This window comes from Cebidichthys violaceus, unplaced genomic scaffold (assembly GCF_023349555.1).
Source record: "Cebidichthys violaceus isolate CVI_PGR_0920_01 unplaced genomic scaffold, fCebVio1.0.p SCAF_7, whole genome shotgun sequence".
Lineage (NCBI taxonomy): Eukaryota > Metazoa > Chordata > Actinopteri > Perciformes > Stichaeidae > Cebidichthys > Cebidichthys violaceus.
The window spans coordinates 17,786,610-17,810,468 of NW_027176927.1; the positions used below are offsets into that span (position 1 = coordinate 17,786,610).

At 44.2% G+C, this 23,859-nt stretch overlaps 4 protein-coding genes across 5 annotated transcripts in view; 2 read left to right on the plus strand and 2 right to left on the minus strand.

The window, feature by feature from the left end:
* The window catches only part of tgfb2 (transforming growth factor, beta 2), a 45,479-nt gene extending 36,616 nt beyond the window's left edge, over nucleotides 1-8,863 (minus strand). The window contains exon 1 of the mRNA XM_068735716.1: nucleotides 7,801-8,863. Coding sequence (XP_068591817.1) covers nucleotides 7,801-8,146 — 346 coding nt within the window. The 5' untranslated portion in view covers nucleotides 8,147-8,863. The remainder of the gene's footprint in view (nucleotides 1-7,800) is intronic.
* A 1,334-nt stretch (nucleotides 8,864-10,197) lies between these two features.
* LOC137891194 (RRP15-like protein) lies at nucleotides 10,198-12,553 on the minus strand. The gene is made up of 5 exons (XM_068735691.1): nucleotides 12,435-12,553; nucleotides 11,549-11,913; nucleotides 11,261-11,358; nucleotides 10,992-11,181; nucleotides 10,198-10,576 (listed from the first exon to the last, which is right to left on the minus strand). The coding sequence occupies exons 1-5, from the start codon at nucleotides 12,469-12,471 to the stop codon at nucleotides 10,454-10,456; spliced, it is 813 nt and encodes a 270-aa protein (XP_068591792.1). The 5' UTR covers nucleotides 12,472-12,553; the 3' UTR covers nucleotides 10,198-10,453.
* Nucleotides 12,554-14,566: 2,013 nt separating this feature from the next.
* LOC137891076 (uncharacterized) lies at nucleotides 14,567-16,943 on the plus strand. The gene is made up of 2 exons (XM_068735501.1): nucleotides 14,567-14,792; nucleotides 15,454-16,943. Exons 1-2 carry the CDS (start codon nucleotides 14,567-14,569, stop codon nucleotides 16,941-16,943), a joined length of 1,716 nt encoding a protein of 571 aa, XP_068591602.1.
* A 1,698-nt stretch (nucleotides 16,944-18,641) lies between these two features.
* Nucleotides 18,642-23,689, plus strand: LOC137891583 (alpha-N-acetylgalactosaminidase-like). 2 transcript variants are annotated; one of them, XM_068736272.1, is made up of 9 exons: nucleotides 18,642-18,747; nucleotides 20,010-20,166; nucleotides 20,414-20,554; nucleotides 21,052-21,263; nucleotides 21,386-21,480; nucleotides 21,659-21,820; nucleotides 22,172-22,369; nucleotides 22,535-22,675; nucleotides 23,306-23,689. In XM_068736272.1, the coding sequence occupies exons 2-9, from the start codon at nucleotides 20,012-20,014 to the stop codon at nucleotides 23,474-23,476; spliced, it is 1,275 nt and encodes a 424-aa protein (XP_068592373.1). In that variant the 5' UTR covers nucleotides 18,642-18,747; nucleotides 20,010-20,011; the 3' UTR covers nucleotides 23,477-23,689. The 2 variants fall into 2 exon arrangements, with proteins under 2 accessions (XP_068592373.1, XP_068592372.1); XM_068736271.1 differs by having other exon boundaries at nucleotides 18,642-18,740.
* The last annotated feature ends 170 nt before the right edge of the window (nucleotides 23,690-23,859 follow it).

Below are 23,859 nucleotides of genomic sequence, written 5' to 3' on the forward strand. Positions count from 1 at the left end.
TCTCCACAAGCTGCATCAACGTAGTGATGAAGACTCCTCCACACGCTTCATCAACGTAGTGATGAAGACTCCTCCACACGCTGCATCAACGTAGTGATGAAGACTCCTCCACACGCTGCATCAACGTAGTGATGAAGACTCCTCCACACGCTGCATCAACGTAGTGATGAGGACTCCTCCACACGCTGCATCAACGTAGTGATGAAGACTCCTCCACCGTTGGTTTGGTGATTTACTGACATCAACAGTGTGGATTGTATTAAAAAAAACTGCGTTAATGCGATAAAATAATTGTTGGCGTTAACTAATGAATGCGTTAACGTGGTAATAACGCGTTAAGTTGCCCAGCACTACTTTCTATATGTAAATCTATGTATTGTTATCTGAAGCACTCTGAACTGCTTTGGTGTGATGTGGTGCCAGTGGACTGAATGATAGACCAGATCTTCCTTACTTCCTTCCCTCCATCCAGCACCTTTCCCGTCTCTCGACCACTCAAAGCTCGTTAACACTACGTGTCACCATTCACCCATTCACACCCTGATGAATACACAGGGAGTACCATGCAAGGTGCCACCTGCCCATCAGCCCACAGGAGCAGTGTGGGGTGAAGTGTCTTGACTTCAGAGGAACGTTCTGCTTCCACAGACCACCTCAGACTGTCACTCATTCACATTCTGATGTGGAGTTTTAAAGCCCACTGAAAAGTCACATAGTTGTGTTTCCTGTAATCAGATGAGCACTAGAATGATCACGTTGGTATGATCATGCGCATCAAACAGTTTTCTTATTTTAGAGACAATATTAAGATATCCAGATATATTGTATATAACGGCACAGCTTGAACATATTGAGATCCAGTACTCAGGTTGCCCATGCAGTCCACATGCTCAGGCCCATGCCGTCAACTCTCTCTGTGAATGGAGAGTCGTTCTGCTTCCTATTACTAAAGTGACACGTTCTTCCTGCAGACACTTTAAAAGTCTGATAAGAGGCACATCTGAAACGTTCTGTCCTGCCCCCCTCAGCCATTTATACACCACAGGAATGTCTCTCCACGCTGCTGGTACCTGAGAGACAACAGCTCTCTGCCTCCAGATGATCCGCTCTGTTCACTGCTCAAGAACATCTATTGTTTCACTTCCCCTCATTTGTTCATGATGTCCGTAGTTCATCTCTGGTTCATGCTGCAGACTAAAGTGTTAGAATTACCTTTTACTGGGTTTTTTTGCCAACACAAATGCTGGTAAATAGCAGGTTCAACGTGTCTTGTGTGGTGAATTGTTAGCTGATGGGGAGCTAATTACTGCCTTTGAATTCAGCTCACTGAATAAAAGCAGAGAGCAACGTGTGGTTTGTAAATAAGCACCACATTCACTCCCTGAAACTTTCTTTGAATGCCGTTTGAAACGGGATATTTACGGCCGTGGGCACTCCGTCTGATGCAGGACTTGTGCTGTGATGTACACGTGTGTCTCCGTGTGTGTGTGTGTGTGTGTGTGTGTGTCTCTCTCTCTGTGTGTGTGTGTATTTGATTTACACAGCAGTGTGAATCAAATGCCAGCTATCATTACAGACAAACATTGGCTGAGAAAAAGCAGGTTTTCTCAGATGAGCAGTGGGAGTGTGTGGGGCCATCACACTGGTACACACCACAGGAACAACACAACTCAACCGCTCATTGTGTGTGTGTGTGTGTGTGTGTGTGTGTGTGTGTGTGATGAAGTCAACAATATCTGTGTAGTTTGAAGCACACTTTGAAATAAACATGCCACCCAACACACGCTGCACAAACCGAAGACTTCCTGTCACTGTTGATGTGCAGAAACAATGAGAAGTATTCCTGTGTTCCTATGGTTCTGTTAATATGCAGCTAATGCTGCCTGGAAGGTTAATGAACAAACAAAGAAGTTTACTTCCAAAGTGTCACACTTGTTGAGGCCCTCTACACGTGATGGACGGCAGAGCACAGTGCAGAGGCAACAGGTTGGAAACCTTTGTGTTGACATCATGCAGCAGGCAGCAGCACAGAAACACACATGAAGCTTTGCAAACACTGTTTGTGCATTTCAGCGTGACAGAGAGGAAGAAGGAGACAGGAAAGAAGCTGTCATTTCATTGAACTGATCAAACTTAAAGCACTACATGTCATCATTCACCCATTCACACCCATTCATACTCTGATGACAGGGACTACCATGCAAGGTGCCAGCTGCTCATCAGGACTATCTAACATTCACACCCGTTCATAGCAGATTGGGGTAAAGTGTCTTGCCTGAGGACACATGGACACGGACTAGCGGAGCCGGGGATCGAACTGCCGATCCTCTGAGTGAGGGACGACCCTGCTCTACCACTGAGCCACAGTCACCCCAACTGAATTATTCAACAATCCCCAGATGATATATTGCGGATAGCAATAGTTATAAACCTTGTCATGTAGGAGCTTACACCCTATGAACACAAAACGTCAGTTGTCTCAGTACATGACACAACATGGTTGTTGTCTTTTCAATTATACAAAAATACACACCCTTTTGAAATGTAAATATAAGTAGGAAAGCAGTCACTTGTGTAGACATCCAGTGAGAGCAGAGGCAGCAGTGGGGGGTCAGCATGTCCACAGGCTGCTGTGGAGGAAGCTGGAACTCTATAGCACTCCAGAGACATACGGGCATCCTGTCCACTCCAACAGAGAGGCACTGTGTCAGGCAGCCCCCACTGCAGAGTCTTTACATACATTCATACATGTACAAGGAGCAGTTCACTAGTAAACACTAGCATCACTGCTTTCTGTCTAGGAGTCCCTGCAAAGCAGCACATTTTAAAGTGAAATTGAAGAGTTTGAAGTGTAAATATCAGAAAAATCTGCATGTTTTGGAACAGTGAGATTAGTGTTCTACTTTGAGCAACCCCGGAAAGGAAAAACAGCAATGGAGAAAAGCTGATATTAAAGTAAAGTGTGATGAAAACAAGATGTGGTAAGAAAACACATGAAAACAATGTGTTTATAGTTATTACTCTATTGTTAATGTTCATAGTTATTACTCTATTGTTAATGTGTTTATAGTTATTACTCTATTGTTAATGTGTTTATGGTTATTACCCTATTGTTAAAGTTCATAGTTATTACTCTATTGCTAATGTGTTTATAGTTATGACTCTATTGTTAATGTTTATAGTTAATACTCTATTGTTAATGTTTATAGTTAATACTCTATTGTTAATGTGCATAGTTATTACTCTATTGTTAATGTTCATAGTTATTACTCTATTGTTAATGTGTTTATAGTTATTACTCTATTGTTAATGTTTATAGTTAATACTCTATTGTTAATGTTTATAGTTAATACTCTATTGTTAATGTGCATAGTTATTACTCTATTGTTAATGTTTATAGTTATTACTTTATTGTTAATGTGTTTATAGTTATTACTCTATTGTTAATGTGTTAATAGTTAATACTCTATTGTTAATGTTTATAGTTAATACTCTATTGTTAATGTTTATAGTTATTACTTTATTGTTAATGTGTTTATAGTTATTACTCTATTGTTAATGTTCATAGTTATTACTCTATTGTTAATGTTTATAGTTATTACTCTATTGTTAATGTGCATAGTTATTACTCTATTGTCAATGTGTTTATAGTTATTACTCTATTGTTAATGCGTGTTTATAGTCATTACTCTATTGTTAATGTTTATAGTTATTACTCTATTGTTAATGTTTATAGTTAATACTCTACTGTTAATGTTTATAGTTATTACTCTAGTGTTAATGTTTATAGTTATTACTCTATTGTTAATGTTCATAGTTATTATTCTATTGTTAATGTGTTTATAGTTATTACTCTATTGTTAATGTTTATAGTTATTACTCTATTGTTAATGTTCATAGTTATTACTCTATTGTTAATGTGTTTATAGTTATTACTCTATTGTTAATGTTCATAGTTATTACTCTATTGTCAATGTGTTTATAGTTATTACTCTATTGTTAATGCGTGTTTATAGTCATTACTCTATTGTTAATGTGTTTATAGTTAATACTCTATTGTTAATGTTTATAGTTAATACTCTATTGTTAATGTTTATAGTTATTACTCTATTGTTAATGTTTATAGTTATTACTCTAGTGTTAATGTTTATAGTTATTACTTTATTGTTAATGTGTTTATAGTTATTACTCTATTGTTAATGTTCATAGTTATTACTCTATTGTTAATGTTTATAGTTATTACTCTATTGTTAATGTGCATAGTTATTACTCTATTGTCAATGTGTTTATAGTTATTACTCTATTGTTAATGCGTGTTTATAGTCATTACTCTATTGTTAATGTGTTTATAGTCATTACTCTATTGTTAATGTGTTTATAGTTAATACTCTATTGTTAATGTTTATAGTTAATACTCTATTGTTAATGTTTATAGTTATTACTCTATTGTTAATGTTTATAGTTATTACTCTAGTGTTAATGTTTATAGTTATTACTCTATTGTTAATGTTCATAGTTATTACTCTATTGTTAATGTGTTTATAGTTATTACTCTATTGTTAATGTTTACAGTTATTACTCTAGTGTTAATGTTTATAGTTATTACTCTATTGTTAATGTTCATAGTTATTACTCTATTGTTAATGTGTTTATAGTTATTACTCTATTGTTAATGTTTATAGTTATTACTCTATTGTTAATGTGTTTATAGTTATTACTCTATTGTTAATGTTCATAGTTATTACTCTATTGTTAATGTGTTTATAGTTATTACTCTATTGTTAATGTTCATAGTTATTACTCTATTGTCAATGTGTTTATAGTTATTACTCTATTGTTAATGCGTGTTTATAGTCATTACTCTATTGTTAATGTGTTTATAGTTAATACTCTATTGTTAATGTTTATAGTTAATACTCTATTGTTAATGTTTATAGTTATTACTCTATTGTTAATGTTTATAGTTATTACTCTAGTGTTAATGTTTATAGTTATTACTTTATTGTTAATGTGTTTATAGTTATTACTCTATTGTTAATGTTCATAGTTATTACTCTATTGTTAATGTTTATAGTTATTACTCTATTGTTAATGTGCATAGTTATTACTCTATTGTCAATGTGTTTATAGTTATTACTCTATTGTTAATGCGTGTTTATAGTCATTACTCTATTGTTAATGTGTTTATAGTTATTACTCTATTGTTAATGTTTATAGTTAATACTCTACTGTTAATGTTTATAGTTATTACTCTAGTGTTAATGTTTATAGTTATTACTCTATTGTTAATGTTCATAGTTATTACTCTATTGTTAATGTGTTTATAGTTATTACTCTATTGTTAATGTTTATAGTTATTACTCTATTGTTAATGTTCATAGTTATTACTCTATTGTTAATGTGTTTATAGTTATTACTCTATTGTTAATGTTCATAGTTATTACTCTATTGTCAATGTGTTTATAGTTATTACTCTATTGTTAATGCGTGTTTATAGTCATTACTCTATTGTTAATGTGTTTATAGTTAATACTCTATTGTTAATGTTTATAGTTAATACTCTATTGTTAATGTTTATAGTTATTACTCTATTGTTAATGTTTATAGTTATTACTCTAGTGTTAATGTTTATAGTTATTACTCTATTGTTAATGTTCATAGTTATTACTCTATTGTTAATGTGTTTATAGTTATTACTCTATTGTTAATGTTTATAGTTATTACTCTAGTGTTAATGTTTATAGTTATTACTCTATTGTTAATGTTCATAGTTATTACTCTATTGTTAATGTGTTTATAGTTATTACTCTATTGTTAATGTTTATAGTTATTACTCTATTGTTAATGTGTTTATAGTTATTACTCTATTGTTAATGTTCATAGTTATTACTCTATTGTTAATGTGTTTATAGTTATTACTCTATTGTTAATGTTCATAGTTATTACTCTATTGTTAATGTGTTTATAGTTATTACTCTATTGTTAATGTGTTTATAGTTATTACTCTATTGTTAATACAGTTTATATGTTTGTCTTTATTACTCTATTGTTTGTATGTATGTATATTTATGATATTATCTGGTAACTTGTGTCTCACTGATGGACAGTGAGTGTAATTCTTCAGGAGAACCACATGATCAAAGATCAAGAAGATTTAGAGCTTCACCTCCATAAAGTTGTGGACTCACAAGCGTTTGATAAAAACAAGATTGGTCAAAATATCTTGACTTATAGTCAGCCTAAAAAAATGCAGGTTCCTACATTTCCCGTGATGCAATGTTTACCATTTCTCATTAGACCCTTCCTGCCTGGTAAATACCCGTGTTTGTCCAGTTCCTGTGATCAATTTCCAAACACACCTTAAAAGTTATTAGCCACCAACGTAGCATCTCTCCTGCTGGAACTTTCCATGCTGTGAGTGGCAGGCAGGGGATTCACAAAAAGCCCCATAGCTAACTGAGTTTAAATAAACCACTGTGAGACCAGGCACAGTGTCTCCACCCCCTCACCCCTCACCCCTCGCCTACCTCATTCCGCTGCCCAGCCTCTTTGTGAGGCTTTCAGGCCCATGTGCCCCACATTGCTGCCTCTGAGGATTTCCTGGCACCCAACCAAACAAGGCTGATACTAAATAAACAGAGCCTATCAGCTGAGGGGCTCACTGCTTGATCTCCCTCCTGTCAGCATCGGCCTCCAGATGTGAGGACCTGGCCAGTGTCACCAGTTCACATGAATGGGAATCTTTCCTCCCTGCGTGTTGACTCAGTATTATTTATACCCTGTAAATGCTTTGCTGACTGCACTTGGCGTCGGGCCACATCTATTCATATTCAAGGTATTTACACAAGAGGCAGGGCCAAGGATAACATTTAATGCAAAATACACCTCAGGGCATACAAAATGTCCGGCTAATTTATTTTTGCTTCAGCTCATGTGCTCACATTTCTGATGGGAATGGGAAAGCCATATTGAGGTTAATAGCTCTGCAGTTTCATTTAATATGATTATTTAGTTTCTACAGCCATGCCTCTCTTCTGATGTCTCTTTGATCCGCTGAAGGAGAAATCAATATTCTCCACATGGGAGGTCAAAGGTCAGGGTCAGCTACAGAGCAGCAGAGAAGAGAACCCAAGCCTTCCGCTTGAAGGGTTATAACTCAAACCTGGCTTCCTCTGCAAACTGCATGTTGATAAGTGAAGAGTCTGAAAGCTGCATTCTCTCTAGTGTCCACCAGGGGGCGACTCCTCTGCTTGAATAGAAGTCTATGAGAAAATGCCTCTACTTCTCTCTTGATTTATCACCTCAGTAAACATTGTAAACATGAGTTCATGTGTCTCTGCAGATTCAGGAGGATTTCCACCGAGAGGATTTAATCGGAGAAGGAGACGGTCTGAGGTGAGTCCTAAACAGCCTGACTTTAGCTGGGCGAGTGTGGACCTATAACTCTGAATGACTCCCATGAGGACACAAGGGAGCCATTCTTCATTGAGTGGAAGGTGTCTAACTGCTCACATAACCAGAACTACATCTAGAGACGCACCGGTACTGTCAGAACCAGGTCTCTAGGTGATCCACAGGTCGACAGTAACCCGTACCATGAGTACGGGTGAACTAGAGGGGCACACAGAGATCACTCCTTGGTCCTACTGGAGCAGTGACGTCAGAGAGCTAGAGGAGGACACGCGCTCATCCACAAGAATGCTCCAAAACAATCACAGGTGTTTCAACTTGTCACTCAAGTAACTTCAGTGGGGTCACACGCACGCACACACGCACACGCGCAGACACACTGACGCTTACTCTCTGCCGGGTAGAAGGGCTGCATGTCGACCTTGTGCACCTCCTTGGCGTAGTACTCCTCCTCGCTCCGCTGCCGCTCGCACGTCGCCGCGCGCTCGTTCGCCTTCTCCTGCAGCAGGTCGCGGGTGCTGTTGTAAATGGCCACGATGTCCCGAGACACGTCCTCGGGCTCGGGGAAGTCCTCCGGGGGACTGGAGAGCTTCAGCTTGCTCAGGATCTGCCCTCGGATGGCCTCGATGCGCTTCTTCTTGAACTGCTCCATGTCCAGCGTGCTGCACGTGGACAGACTGAGCGCCACGGCGGCTAGATCCAGAGTGAGCAGCAGACTGACGACGCACAGGTTCATCTTCTCTTCCGACGGCTTCCAACAGCAAATAAAACAAACGATCCACGGAAATACCCACCGAAGCGATTTAAACCCCGCCAGGCAAACTCATTTCTGAGCCCAAACTCATGTATGACCACGAGCCAAGTGGCCCCGAACGGCTATTTGTAGAGCGTGTGGTTCAAATTCCCCAGTTTCAGTAAAGTGTACCTGAAAATCCATTCAACGGTGCGGACAGAAGGAGCAGCCTGACTAGCGCTGGTGGTGTCGGTGCAGCAGACGTCTGGATGGAAACGGGGCAGCTGAAGACCGGACCGAGCTCACCTCCATCGCGTTCACAGTCGCTCTGTAATCATCCGAACTCCACCGCGGTCCCGGAGTTCAGCGGGGACGCTACGTGGGACCTGTTTCAAGGTTTCCTGACGCGCTGGAATGAGAAATCCATACGAAGTTGTGATTTCACAACGAGGGAGTCCTCCTCCACGAGCAGCTCACTAACGGCTCGGAGTTTGGCTCCGGTGCGACTGCATAGCGCTTTTACGCGTCTCCCTCAACCCATCTAGTTGGGGGACGGCTCGTGCCAAGCGGACAGCAGCGGCCGCTTTAGAGGAGATTAACACGGGACGAAAGTTCCACGCGCTCCCCCTCTGGTCTGCAGTCTTCGCTGTCGGAGAAGGGGAACCTTGAAATCCTCGTTCTCAGGCGGTTTGTTGTGAATAGGAGCGCTCACTGTGCCCATTGGGACAGCGCTGCAGCGGCTAATGGCCCGTCGGTCCCTGCTGCGTTATGTGTTTACGCAGGGTCCTAAAGCCGGTCCGCGCACGGTCTCTGTCGAGTTCCTCTCTGCGTCACATCAGACACCAGTTCCATTTCTCAGCTGGTGTTGAAGCCTGCTCTGCTCCGCTGCAGAATGTCACACGTGTTTGTTGTGTACAGACTGAGCCGTTGTGGTTCCGTAATGCTGCCTGCATACACACCGTGGTTTCGTCACACGTGTGCTGTGTTTGAAGAGCGCACTTTAGGTATACTGTCACTGCAAGTGTGCTCGTGAGGTCACTGTATCATTACAATAAAGAACACAGCATGAGAGTAAAAGCATGATCCAGATAGACTGTTACAGTGACACAGAGGAGACCATGAGGCCGCGAGGTCTGCTGAGGGTTTCAGTCTGAACGTTGTAGTCTAATGCATCAGTTTCAAACTTGTGACCCAAACGGATTAAGACCTGGAGCCTGAGGTCTGAGGAACACCTAAATATAACTGAACAGTTGAATTTTCATTATTGCACATAGGAAACATTGATATTGATGTTGCACAATGAGGGAATTGTCAGTGTCAGAGAGAATGCACGGGGTTAGGGTACGATGCCTTTTTGTTTGCCATCTGTGTAATATTGCACTTTCACCACAATAGTAACCGCCGTCTCATCATCATCATCATGACGTAGTTTAGTGGAAGTGGAGTCGGATTCTCAGAGCACCGCCGTTGTCTTTTCCTAAATCCTCATGGATTCTCCTTCACATCTGTCCTTGACCTCATGACGTCTTCCATCGAGGTCCAGCAGACACGACGTGTTGTACATCAGATCATCAGATGTGCGTTACGTCCACGAGTCTTTACCGCACACAGGATCATGTCTCCTGAGTCTAACAAATCTTGGGTTTTACTACAGTAACTGACAGAAGGTCTGCTTACCTGTTCCAGAGCGTTTAACTGTAATATGCTGTATTTGTTGTTCCATTACATGTAATGGCTGGTGATGGGAGCCAAGCCAAGCCAACCATAACTCGTGTGTGTGTGTGTGTGTGTGTGTGTCCACAGGATGATACGTCTGGTCTTCTGTCCATCTCTGTGTGACTCGTCACACAGAGACATCTACAGGCCGTGTTCAACACGTTCATCTCATGAGGTTTCAAAGCCCGATCAAGGAACGCCTGTGTGGAATATAAACACTGTTTAGAGCTTTTCAAGTGGATGTTAACACCACCCTAACATGCCATATGTTGACCATGAACACATCCCACCTCTAAACTGTGACGTCCACATGGACAGAGACACCACGGAGACACTGACGCCTTCCATCAATTGGTTCTTTATTCAAAACGTTCATATTTACAGAGTTTACAATGATACAATAGTATGATGGAGGAGCTCCTCCAAGCTCCCCCAGAGCCGACATCTGTCATCCTGTTTCCACATGGTCCGTCTCACAGAGCGGCAAAGGGGCGGGGCTTGCTACTGGATTTAAGCAGTTCCACACGTCCTGAGGTTCAACTGTTCTCTGCAGTTCCTGTTCCCCAGAATGTCCCTGAAGGAGTCACAGTCCCTTCAGTCTGCATGGACGGTGTCCTCCTCCTCTCGGTCACTGTCTTTGTCCCAGTCCTTCATGGTGGCTCCCATCATGAAGTCATCTGAGAGGACACTCCAGGAGGACCGCTCCTCTGCTGCAGCCTGCACGCGCGCGCACACGCGCACACACACACACACACACACACACACACACACACACACACACACACACACACACACACACACACACACACACACACACACACACACACACACACACACACACACACACACACACACACACACACAGCTTAGGGTTCAGCTCTGCTCATGATGCTTTCATGAGACAACAGTGACACCATGAGGTGACTCGGTGAAATCACAGCTTGTTAGAGCGATGAAGAGTGTGTGTTTGTTTGTCTCACTGGTTCGGTGTACAACATGCATGATGAGTCATAGATCACAGTGACACAACTCCTCTGCAGCAGCTGTGAAACATGCCCAACATCTGGCCTGAGATCATTCCGTTCATCCCCCTAGAGGGCCGATGGACGGTGTGCTCCCTCTGTGAACTTACGGCGGTGTCTTCAGTCCTGCTGCCGGCTTCGCTGCCTCCCTCCGTCCTCCTCAGCACGTCGATGAAGTCTTTCTTAGAGACGGACGACAGAAACTTGGCCTTCTTCCTCTCCGAGCCGCCGACTTCCTTCACCTTGAGGTCGATGGTTTTCTGGTGTTTCCTCACAGCGTTGAACAGCTGCACCACCCCTCTGAACAGAAGCACACCGGGATGAGGAACGAAGCGCGTTGAGAACGTTCACACAAAGCATCGCAGGAAGAAGCAGTCACCTGGTAGCAACCCTCTGCAGAGCTCTCTCAGTGTCGCGGTCCTTCACTACGTCAGCCTTCTCTCTGCACATCATCTCCCACGCCCGCTTCTTGTCGACCTGATGGACACAAAGAAGTGTTCATGCTGGACAACGTCCCACAAAACCCCCGGAGGATTCTGATCATACTGGACTCTTAGATTGATTATTATCTGTGACTTTTCCTCTCTACCGGTTAGATTTCCCGGTGAATGGTTTAGGTTGTTCCTGTGATTGAAGACAGACAGACTCCTCCTCCCTGTGCCCTTACCTGCTTCTTTCTCTCCAGCTGCTCCTCCCTCTCTCTCTCCTTCATCTTGTCCAGCTCTTTGTTCTTCACCAGGATGCTGGTTTTGCTCTCGGGGGTTTTCTTTCCCAGGACCTTCGCCATGGCCTCAGCCCACCCAGCGTTGGGGTTACTGTCATCCCCCTCCTCCTCTTCATCACTCCCTCCTTCACCATCTCCCTCCTCATCACTCCCTCCCTCCTCCTCATCACTCCCTCCTTCTCCCTCCCCCTCCTCCTCATTACTCCCCCCTTCCCCATCTCCATCACTCGCTCCATCGTCTGACTCTTCATCGCTGCTCCCTCCTTCAGAATCCCTCTGGTCCTCACCCTGAGGCTGTGCATCGTCTCCTGACAAACACAAACACAACAGCTTAATAGGAGCTCATTCTGTCTGTTGTTATAGTAACAGAATACACACATCACTACAGTCACACATCACTACAGTCACACATTATGAATCCAGCTGTCCTTCCTGCAGTTGCCACTTTAAGCTGTTACTTTAAATGTAGTGTTGAACCAGGCTTCTCGGTGAGTGCAGCAGCACTGGGGGTGTAGTTCTTCAGTGGACTACATTGACCATCGGCACTGATTGGACAGTCTATCGGTACCGTTCTTCATCCCGGTACAGGTGGGTTCTCCCCTACAGTGAGTGTTCAGAACACCGTCCAGCTTTAGTTCAAGCTAGCGAGCGTTAGCTGACTACAGGGCTAGTGCTAAGCTAACTGCTAGCTGCTAGCTGCGGAGCATATTAACGTCTACCGCCACAGTGACGTCAGCTAGCTAGAATACGTCACCTTTACCGGTAGGTGACCACTATCTGTGTCGTGCTCTACAGAGGCAACAATAGTGAACCGAGTAGAACAACTCACCAGAACTCTGCACGCGTGTTTTCATCAGCGCTGCCATCGTGGAGTTACACTGAAACGTGTCCGGAGAGTCCAGCGACAACAGGTTCCGTCTCTGCTGCTGCTGCTGCGGTGGTGGTGGTGCGGCGTTGAGGCGCGTTACCGCCACCTGCTGTGACGGAGTGTAATCCCGATGCGTTCACCTCTGAACCTCAGGACGTGAGAGTGAGAGACTGAGAGGACACACACACACACACACACACACACACACACACACACACACACACACACACACACACACACACACACACACCTCAGAGCCAACAGCAACAACTCTGTGAACACACACACGACTTTGATTAAACTACATCACCAACTGTATTGCATCAAACAACTTGTTGAAAACTGCGACCGTAATCTGAGAGAAAAAACAACCTTTTTCACAGAGTGGTTCAAGCTCCCCATGAGCTGAGCTCATCTTCTGCTCTGGTGGCTTCGGTCTTCTGGGACTCGAGTTGTTCACACTCGACAGACAGTTGAAAATGGAGCAGACTCATCATGAAACACGTGCACGTCTCCTGATAATAAGACAGGAGCAGTGGTACTCTGGGACGTAGAGTGTAGCTGTGTGGTGTGCTGAGGGAAACTCCTTTCTACCAGGTGATGGAGCAGACCACGAGGTACACAAAGCTTGTTTGTCTACATTGAAGCATGTGCATCATCTCTGTGCATATTGTTGAAACGACCTCTATGTTTTAGACTTGTTATTGTGGTGAGTGTTTGTAATATTAATAATAATAACTTGAAGTTACCCTCCCTCCCTCTGCCTAACCCTCAGGACATCACCACAGAAGAAGAAATGCATCACAAGTGAAGTCTTCCAAATGCAAACACATTTAAATCATCCTTCACCTCGACGGACACATCTGGACTTATTAATGCTGCTGTTGAACTGCCCTACACACACACACACACACACACACACATCCATCTATCTATAACTCAGAATATCAATGCGGTCCACATTATACTTCATACAGCCTTTATAACAATATCAAACATCTAATGGTGAGACAATCTGCAATAAAGAAAGCAGGTATGGTGCCGTGCTTCTGTGTAAGATGTGTAAGGATCGTTGGATGGATCGTTGGATGGATCGTTGGATGGATCGTTGGATGGATTGTTGGATGGATCGTTGGATGGATTGTTGGATGGATCGTTGGATGGATTGTTGGATGGATCGTTGGATGGATCGTTGGATGGATCGTTGGATGGATCGTTGGATGGATTGTTGGATGGATCGTTGGATGGATTGTTGGATGGATCGTTGGATGGATCGTTGGATGACTTTGAGATTTGAAGTCCAGTGATACATACGTAAACAAACAAACACTGATTGGACCTTTGTTGGTTTGCCGGTCCTTTCTCACATGTTCCAGAGCAGCTGAGAGAAGAGGAACACTCCACTACACGTCTCCAGGCTCTGGTCAGAGATCGGAGGTGAAGACATGAGAGAGAACACCACAGCTGTCCCTGGTGATGTCACGGATCAGCTGACAGTAACCAATAGTAACTGTAAACGTTGAGTCTGTGGGCGGAGTTAAATGACTCCACAGCCAACACAACAGATAATAATGAATAAGAGGGAATGCATATGGCTTTAGGAAATCACATTCTAATGAAAAATAAATAAAACATTTGTCCTTTTTTAAATAATAAACATGTATTTATTTATTGAACGAGATTGACTAATTTAAACATTAACATTTATTTTTTTTCAGGATTTATTTCACAGCCATATTTGTTTCATAGGCGTATGTATTTATGTATTTATATATTTAATATTGAATGAAATGCCATTCCGTATAAACTCGTTTATGTATTGATTCATTTACATTTACTCATATAAATCGCTTGTCTGAATTTATTTTATAGGCATGCTTATTGTTCTAAAGTGATTGTCAGCTCATTAACATATGGATTAAGAGATAGATTAAAGTTATTAAAAATTAACACAAAAAACTAATTTCTCCAAAAAATCATTTAGATAATATTTTTTTCTATCTTTATATATTTCTGTGCGTATGTATTCATATTCAGATGAACTAAGGCTGTCATGTTTACCTCTATTTTCTACTCTTTCACTCTGCATTGTGATGGTGGCTTTAGTCCTCCATACAGGATCACCTGGAGGAAGGAACCCAATAGTGGGCGTGTCCTGTGTGGGCTGCTGTCACATACACTTCCAGACATCTTCTGGCTCACAGGGTTCAGTCGACTCACTTAGGAAACAGGTCTGGAGAGAGCCTGACAAAGCTCCAGGGGAAGAGGATCCGCCAGTCTACCGCCCACCTCAGGACAACATGACACGCACTAAACCGGGTAAAGACAAGTCCACTGACTAACTCTACGTCTTCATGACTACACATTGCATGCCTCTGTAAACTGAGCTTAACACCCTGCTTCTGCTTCGAGTGCTTTTATTTCTACATGCATACAAATCATTTTCAATGACTTTCCTTATGATATTTCCCTGCTCTGTCTCTTAAGCGGGGCATACTGTCACATGACCTATTGATGACACTGCCCTCATCACACGTTATACCCTGATGAAGACCTGTTGAGTAGAAACCTGTTGGTCATTCAGAAGTAATACAAGTACTAAAACCTAGAGCGTCCTCTGACAGTAAGCTGGACACGCATTGTGTTTGATGCGTTGCTTGAATACTTTCCTAACCCTTGAAAGGCACCGAGTTCCTTGACCCGGTGCAGCGCTCCCTGTTTTCAGTTGCACTCACGTGCAGAGTGTGAACAGATAGACATCAGGGCAGCATGCTGTCTCTGCCGGCTAAACCTGACCAACCAGTCTGTCGGGAGTCTCTGCAGGCGTGTCGAGGAAATAGTAAAAAAACATGAAATATTAAGTAGATAAGCGACTAACAATGCACCCTGCTACAAGTTATCAAAATAAGCTCTATCTATCTACTACATCACATGGAGTCACTCCTCAGAGCTGAATGCTGTCGTGCTCCTCATGTTTCAGGAGCCAGGAGCCCTTTAATGGAGGCCGCGGTGGGGTTTGCACTGGGAGCGGTGGGAGGCTGCATCCTGGGAGCCACAGAGGACCCAGTGGACGAGAGCCTGTCGCTGATGACTGCAGCCGGTCCGCTGAAGCCAGTGGTGGATGAAGTGAGGACCGTGGGTGCTCTGGGGCTGGGGACCCTTATTGGAGCCACAGCACTGACCACGGCCATGACTTCAGTGGTAGCCGGTGTGATTCTGGCAGCAGCCGTGGCCTCAGTGTTTGTGGGCACGCAGAGCTGTGGTGCCTCCCACACAGACTCCGTTAGCTTGTGGGCATCGGCAGGACTCGCCGGGGCCATCGGGACCACCGTCAGCGGAGCCACGCTCGGGCTCTCTATCGAATGGATTGTGAAGAATTATGGCATGGTGGGCCTTCTGTGGGCGCTGAGCATATTCGCCGTGCTCAAACCGCCCCTGCACTTTGTATTCAAGGTCCTCTGGAAGCAGGGAGAGGCCTGTTGCACTCTGGGATCTACAGACTGGGACAGTAAGAGGAAACACACAGAGACTGCAGAGATGCAGCACAGGCAGAAGGTGGCTCTGCAGATAGAGCAGAGAATCCTGACGCTGGAGAAGGGAGGCAGCGGGATGGAGGACATGACCACACGGGTCACTGAGCGAAGGCACAGAGGAGAGATAGAGAGGAGGAAGATGGAGAGTGAAGAGGCAGAGATGGAGCAAAGAACCATGCAAGACTGGATCAACACAGTGGTGGTCAAATATGTGGACTTCTTGGCTTTCTCAGGGATTCCAATGACAGTGGTTGCCATCGTAACATCTGGGTTTGGGGTGTTTGGTTATGGAGGCCACCAGGCTGTGTTCATAGTTCTCGTGGCTTTGGTTGCAGTGATAGCCTATTTGCTCCTGAAATCTTCGGACTTTAAGTTCTGGATGTTGATAGGATGCATGGGGATGCTCGCTACCTTCGTCATCGCCATGCTCACCCTACATGCCGGTCAGATGGTCCTGACCAATGCCATGAAGATGCGAGCAGCGGGGCAGAGTCAGTCCAGAGAACACGTCGGCGCTCGAATTAACCGCCAGTCCTCTCTGGAGGCTTTGAACGCAGCTTTTTTTGCGGCAAAATTATGCGCGTTGGGTTTGGGGGCTGCAGTGGGGGGTCCGCTGGTGAGGCGAGCAGCTGGAGAGGTGAAAGTCATAGTTGGGGCAGCTTTAGTGGCGGGGGGCTTACTGACCGGGGTGGAGCTCTTAGCCCCTGTGCTGGGAGACGGGGGAAAAGCGGGGGCGTTGCTGGGGGTGGTGGGGGCAGCGGGGGTGTCTGTGGGTGCAGCGGCAGCTGTGGCTGGAAGGTGGTCCTCGTGGCCAGGAACTCTGGGAACAGGAGCAGGGTTGGTGATTGGAGCACTAGCGATGGGAAAATGGCATATCGTCAACATCGGCCTGCAGGTGCCTGTGGCCTACGTCTTTGCTATGACCAACCCGTTTTAACAGCGCGTGTTGAGAGCCTACAGGCCGACTGTGAACCATGCTGTCAACGCGCTACGACCAGTGTGTCGTTTGCATAGTTGCCTGCTGACTCTACTTTAAAGGAGAAGTTGTATTCAATATCTGTCTTACAATCACAAATCCTATGTCGTGTCCTACTGAGTGTATCAAAGCCTGATGTAGCTGCTTCCTCTGTGACACAGAGCTCCAACCAGTGAAACACATCAGTGACTTTTTGACTCAGTCCCACATACCTGCTGTTTGAGTAACGTCACAACCCGCAGTGAGCAGCTGTTTAATATTTCCACAATGAAACTTTTACTGAGTGCCTTTAAAGTCACAAAGTATTGAGAGACAGATAAAAAATAAATAAAGAATACACCAGACTCATTCAAAGCTATTCTCCAGCCGTTTTTGACCTGCTTCATATTTACCTATGTTTTATTTTATGTACCAATCATTGTATTCAAATCTTGTAGAATCCTTCACTTCATGAACAGTTCAATTCCAAAATCCAAATCCAGTCTTTTAGCCCATCAGGTCTGCAGATCAGACCAGCTTAGTGAGATAACATCCATGCATGTAACTGCAAAGGTGAACCAAACACCCTCCACCAATCAGCCGTAGGGATTGAACCAAATACACCCACATGTCAAGTCCAAGTGCAGTGGAGCAGTTCAAACGCTTTAGAAACAGCTTGAAAGAAGGAATGAGACTGAAATGAGATAAAGTTCAGATAAGGGTTGTAAATTCATAAATGTCGTTATATTGAGGCTGGGGGGGGGTTCTGGGTGTGTAGACATGTACGTTCATCCTGGGTCAGTGTGGCTCTTCTTCCTACCACAGTTTAGAAAACACACATAAGGTGTTTGTTTTGATGGCTTGATGACCTGGAGGGTGAATATCTTCGTGTTTTGTATTTGTACATGTCTGTATGTATTCAGAGGCCGATGGCATTATTATATCCGTCTCTAATCTCACAGCACATGAATAAAGAAAAAGCTTTGCATGATTTGCACTTCTGAGTCGGTTTCTGTTCCACTGAACCTTTTCCTCAAGCCTGAGAATCGTTCGTTATTCAGTGAATCAGGCTCAAGTCTATCGACAGCCAAATGACTTTTCACATTAGCTGCATATCAAGCAGCCATGTTGAGATCGGCCTAAGAGGGATGGATATCTTGACGGCACATCATCCGCCTCCACTGGCCCCCCGTCCCACAACAACTCAAAGTCCTCCTCGCTCACACAGCCCCCCAGAAGCTGGCAGAATCTTACCACACCGGTTTGTCAGGGTGAAGCACCAGACGTGTGAACCTCCAGCTACCGGTGAGGAAAAGAAGGAATTCATGCTCTGTGTCCCTGGAGCCGTTTGATCAGAGAGAAATTAATAACTTCATCATCAGCCACACAACAATTTCTCTTCACATGTTCCCAATGCAACGACTTCTCCGTTTCTGTTAACTAAACGCACGGTCAATATGGTCGCTATGTGTTCATTTCTTATATGATTAGTCTCTAATCATTAGTACCTCTGATATTAATGCAGCACCGTCATCATACTGCAAAGATATGAGAAAAAACCCACGAAAAACAAATGTACAAAAACAATATGCAACACCACATGTCACCAGTAGACCACTTCAGCCTGTTTCCTGTTTTATCACATGACACAGAGCAGCCAGTCACATGACCTCAGCTTACCTTAACAGGAAGAGAGAGACGCTGCAGCTCAGGGGAAGATCCAGGAAGAAGAAGGCGGTCATGTGCCTGCACTGACAGAACATCAAGCTGAAGCTTTAGGTAAACGGTAGGAGACCGTCATATTCATAGCTTTTCAGTATTGTATGAATGTTGAGTAGACGCTGTCACGTTGTTACTGGTGTGTGTTTAGCTCAACAGGACCTCAGAGCTCAGCTGCTTCGGTAACATTTCTTCTCTGGCCAAGATATCACACTCGTCATGTAGTAATAAGGAAACAAAACGTATGGTGTCATCTTATTGAAAAGCTGCTTATTAAGTCATTTCCTCTTTGTGTTTCCTGTGGTGATCTAAATGTTGTTTAAGAACACTTCAAAATCAACTCACAGGTTATTTATACGACATTCAGAGCATTAATGTCTCATCCAACAGCTGTGACCTGTGTAAAGATACGGAGGAGTAATGAAGTCTCTCTCATGTTCTCATCACAGCTCCTCCTTGGTTTGCTGACATAGCTGGCCGGCTGTGTTCCATTTAGTGCATGTTGGTACCTCCGCTCTGCGGTTACCATTGACCTCTGACCTTAGAACCCAGCCTCTGTCAGCACTGTCAGCCCATGTAGCGCCATGCTGAAAGCTGTTGAATATCAAATGAAGCACCTTTACATTCAAGTCTTTATTTCCACATCACTTCAGTAACATATTAACCTGAGTTACGATCACTTCAGTTGAATACTACCTGCTTCCCAGCATGCATGTCTCAGAGTTCAACCACACACACAGTGTGCAGGGAGCGTGACCTCACACAGGTTTCAGGATGCCCTGTGTGTGGAGCTTCCTTGTAGAGTGAAGTTATTTGGAAGTGGCTGCTAACAGTGCTGTGAACACCTAGAACAAACTAGACAACTGACAAACTAGCAGCTGTCGTGTTGACCTCAAACTAACGTGTCTAACTTGTGTTAGCCTGACTCACTAACTGAAGAGCAAACTGAAGAGGCTTCACCTTCTATAAAAGACTTACAGAGACAATGTACTCGCTTGAGCTAGAAGCATCATAAGGGAGTTATAATAATAATAATAATAATAATAATAATAATAAAACATGCATTTTGAATAGGGCTTTAAAAGGTGCAGCATTGGAGAAGGCCCTGTCCCTCCAGGACAGTGGTATTGGTCAAATGGAGAAGTGATGGAGGCTTGGGCGGAGAGTGTTTGAGCTGTTCTGGGTAAAGCACACTAATGCTGGAATCAGAAGTGTAAAATAAACTGCCATCTATCAAACAGTAGATCTTCAGCACCGTGGGAAGAGTAACACATGGTGTGTCTGCCTGTGCATGTACATGTTTTTAATTTGCACATTTCTTCGTTTTAGACATGGGGCCTCTAGCAGTGACTCGGCTGCTTGGCCTGATCTCACTGACCGTTGGCCTGGACAACGGGTTACTGAAGACCCCCCCGATGGGATGGATGGCCTGGGAACGCTTCCGCTGTGACGTCGACTGTAAAGACGACCCGGAGAACTGCATCAGGTCTGTGATTACAACTTCCTGGATATTGTGAGCAAAGCTATTGAAGGTTTAATCCCTGACGAGAGAAGGGAGTGATTTAAAGAAGGAGAACACGATAGTTACTGGAGGACAGAGAGGAGACTGTGTCAGAGCAGGACACCACCATGAGCTAGTTAAAGGATGCAGAACATTGGACTTTAAAAGTATATCCATGTGTTTCACGCACGGCTGACGAGCCGCCTTCCTTCCCTCTGTCCTCCGTCCACAGCGAGGACCTGTTCAGAGACGCAGCCGACCGACTGGCAGAAGACGGCTGGAAGGAGCTGGGCTACGAGTACGTGATCATAGACGACTGCTGGATGTCCCCGAAGAGAGACGACCACGGGAGGTTACAACCTGACCCCTCCAGGTGGCTCTACTTGTCTCACTTTCTGTTCCGTTAACGTTCATTCATTTGCAACACATTCTCACAGCAGTGCGTCCTTTAACGCAGCCCGGTCAATGAAAAGCTTCCTACCATGAGCTCTTTGTAGCCCTCTGGTGTTTAGCTCGTCACATTGATGTCCTTTCAAAATAAACCTCCGTCTTCTAAGGAAGTTGTGGTTGGTAGTTGTTTGTTTGTCAGAAGTAGCAAAATCTCCGCTCGAGAGCAATGCATCCTGGTACGTGTAGGCAGCGCCGGTACAGCTCTGCAGCAGGAGTGGTCAGCTTCCTCCGTCAGGGGGGGGGGTTAATTTCTTCAGTGATCCACAAGCACCATCAGCGCTGATTGGACATCCACATAAAAGACGGGGAACTTTCCCTTTAAGTACCGATGGGGCCTGTTTGACTGAAACATCTCAATAGTCAGGGTCGAGTCTGAATCGGCTCCTTGTAGAGTAACAGTTTGTGCTTGTTTCCCTCTAGGTTCCCAGGGGGCATTGCAAAACTGGCACGGTATATCCATGACCGGGGCTTGAAGCTGGGCATCTATGCAGACATGGGCACCCACACATGCATGGGACTCCCTGGCACCACACTGGATAAGATCGAGGTCGACGCCCAGACCTTTGCTAGTTGGGGGGTAGACTATCTGAAGTTTGATGGCTGCAACTCAAATCCTGCAGAACAAATGCTGGGTAAAAGATACTGACCAACTGAATGCATTGAATGAAGTCATTGAAAACCTAGAATTCTGAAGTACAACAAGCCACGCGAGGTGGTGGACGAGCTGTATCAAGTGTGTTCATGTGTGGCGCAGGTTACCCTCTGATGTCCAAGGCTTTGAATGCTACAGGCAGACCGATGGCCTACTCCTGTAGTTGGCCCGCCTATATTGGAGGCCTTCCCCCTAACGTGAGTGTCATCCTCTCACCGGCTGATGAGTCACTGGGACTTGGATTATTAATGCCAGTATTGTTATTTTCTTAAATCCCACTGTGGTCACCACAGCTTTACCGACCTGCTGAAAAGGTCCATAAAGTCTTTGTTCGCAGCCTTAAAGTCTGTGTCCTTGTTTCCTTGGTCCTACCAGGTGAACTACTCTTTTCTGGGTGATATCTGTCACCTGTGGAGGAATTACTACGATATCCAGGACTCATGGGACAGTGTGCAAGGCATCATTGAGTGGTTCTCCAACAACCAGGATGATCTGCAGCCGGCGGCGGGGCCCGGACGGTGGAACGACCCTGACATGGTATGATGGATGGGTCTTTGTTATTGATCCTGTACCATAAGACTTTACACAGACTTTACACATAGAGGCTTCAGAACCCTGACTGTTGTGTCTCAAGAGTCAACCTTGTCATCCAAGGTTACCCGATTCCAAACCACAGTAAAGACGTTTTCTTCACTGGTATTTTTGTATTTGATTTGTTTGTGTTCATGTTAGATTTCAACATTCTCATATTAGAACATATTAGTGGATGGCATCGAGCCGCTCTGTCATACCAGCTAGATCATTGCTGGTGACGTCCTGGACAATGCCGTCTAGAAGAGAGTCTTACTGTGTATTCATCGCCTCCGTACTTGTGATATCTGTCCTCAGCTCATCATTGGAAACTTTGGTCTGAGTGTGGACCAGGCTCGCTCTCAGATGGCTCTGTGGGCTGTAATGGCTGCGCCTCTCATCATGTCCAATGACCTCCGAAACCTGGACAGCAGTGCGAGGGCCATCCTGCAAAACAAGGTGGCCATTGCCATCAACCAGGACTCCATGGGAATCCAGGGAAGACGCCTGTTACAGGTCTTTATCGCTATTGAGACATACGTTTAGTTACAGTGAACTAACAAGGAAGTAACAGACAATAATACACAAATGTGATCGTCAGCAGGGAGTCACAGTTCAGCGTTGTGAAGAACGGCTCATATTTGTGTTGATGTGTGTGTGACTGTGTGTGTTGTTGCACAGGAGAAGACTCGTATTGAGGTTTTCTGGAGGCCTCTGTCTCGTTCAGCCAGCGCCCTCGTGTTCCTGAGCCGACGGACAGACATGCCCTACGTCTACCACACCTCTCTGGCTAAACTCAAATACGATGCTGGCAACTATGAGGTTTGTTCACCTGCTATGTCCGACCTTGTGTATCCTGTCTCTCGACTCACGATGCCTTTCAGAATACACATATTCAATTGGTCGGTGTGTTTCCTGGACCGCTGAACAAGTGCCGTAAATGCTGGAAAAGCTGCGCAGGTTAAAATAGAAGCGCTCCGCCAAAATGTAGAATTTTCAATTATCCATCAGTTATACGTCCGAGTCCGGATTGGACAGCGTCTGGGTCGGTCCGTCTGTTGGTGACCCCTGTGATAGAGGATCCTCCTCTGTTGCTCTCTCTATGGTCTCTTCCTCTTTTCTCCCTGTTAAAGGTTTTTTTTGGGGGAGTTGTTCCTGTTCTGATGTGAGGGTCCCGGGACAGAGGATGTCACATGTGTACAGATTGTAAAGCCCTCGGAGGAGAATTTGTGATTTTGGGTTATACATTATAAATTGAATTGAATAGATAGTTTTGAATTTGTCTTTTTTACTTCAAGCTGCTCTAACGTTTAAATTCCCCACCAGTAATAATAAAGTACTCTTTATAAATCTATAGTAGTTCAAAATTGATTTGTTGAAATTTGGCTAAAATCATCAAATGTGCTGACCTTGTCCTCTTCAGTCTTTGATATGTTCTTCTCTTGCTTTTAGGCCTACAATGTGTTTGCTGGCTCAACAGTGACGGGGTTGAACGCCACCACAGAGTTCAGCTTCTCCATCAATCCCTCGGGGGTTGTCATGTGGTACGTCTACCCACAACAACCGTCCACACAGACGGAAACGTTCCACGAAGCTAACCCTGGACATCTCCCTGTGCTGTGAAGGAACTGTTGTGGAGAAGAAAATGCTCCGCTGGAATTTTATAGAATCAAAGCCATGTCAGCTCTGTTTTGATTTTTGACTTGTTGAACAGATGTTCTTTTACACTGATGTTTGTTTTTATGAGACCAAACACAACTGTTCATAATTGTGTGCTGTCTTTTTAATTGTTTAGAGGGGCCTTTTACTTCAATTAAAAAAACATTTACGAATCGTTGTCCTTGTTTGTGACGTTTATCTGCGATTTGCCGACTTTGCAGCTCAGAAATTTAAATTTGAACTGCTCATTGATCCGTTTTCAGTTGACGTAGAAAGAGCACCTGAGCACATCCAGATGGAGCTGATGGACCTCCGGTGTAATGACGCTCTCAAGGCAAAGTGTGACT

What these genes read in the sequence shown, in the direction of transcription:
- LOC137891194 (XM_068735691.1), bottom strand. Translation starts at nt 12,471, where the DNA reads ATGGCAGCGCTGATGAAAACACGCGTGCAGAGTTCTG. An exon ending in AGCTGGAGAGAAAGAAGCAG is followed by an intron (nt 11,359 to 11,548) that starts GTAAGGGCACAG and finishes TGTGTCCATCAG; the next exon opens with GTCGACAAGAAGCGGGCGTG. An exon ending in GCAGGACTGAAGACACCGCC is followed by an intron (nt 10,577 to 10,991) that starts GTAAGTTCACAG and finishes GCGCGCGTGCAG; the next exon opens with GCTGCAGCAGAGGAGCGGTC.
- LOC137891076 (XM_068735501.1), top strand. Translation starts at nt 14,567, where the DNA reads ATGGTGGCTTTAGTCCTCCATACAGGATCACCTGGAGGAAGGAACCCA. An exon ending in CATGACACGCACTAAACCGG is followed by an intron (nt 14,793 to 15,453) that starts GTAAAGACAAGT and finishes CTCATGTTTCAG; the next exon opens with GAGCCAGGAGCCCTTTAATG.
- LOC137891583 (XM_068736272.1), top strand. Translation starts at nt 20,012, where the DNA reads ATGGGGCCTCTAGCAGTGACTCGGCTGCTTGGCCTGATCTCACTGACC. An exon ending in TTACAACCTGACCCCTCCAG is followed by an intron (nt 20,555 to 21,051) that starts GTGGCTCTACTT and finishes GTTTCCCTCTAG; the next exon opens with GTTCCCAGGGGGCATTGCAA. An exon ending in ACGATGCTGGCAACTATGAG is followed by an intron (nt 22,676 to 23,305) that starts GTTTGTTCACCT and finishes TCTTGCTTTTAG; the next exon opens with GCCTACAATGTGTTTGCTGG.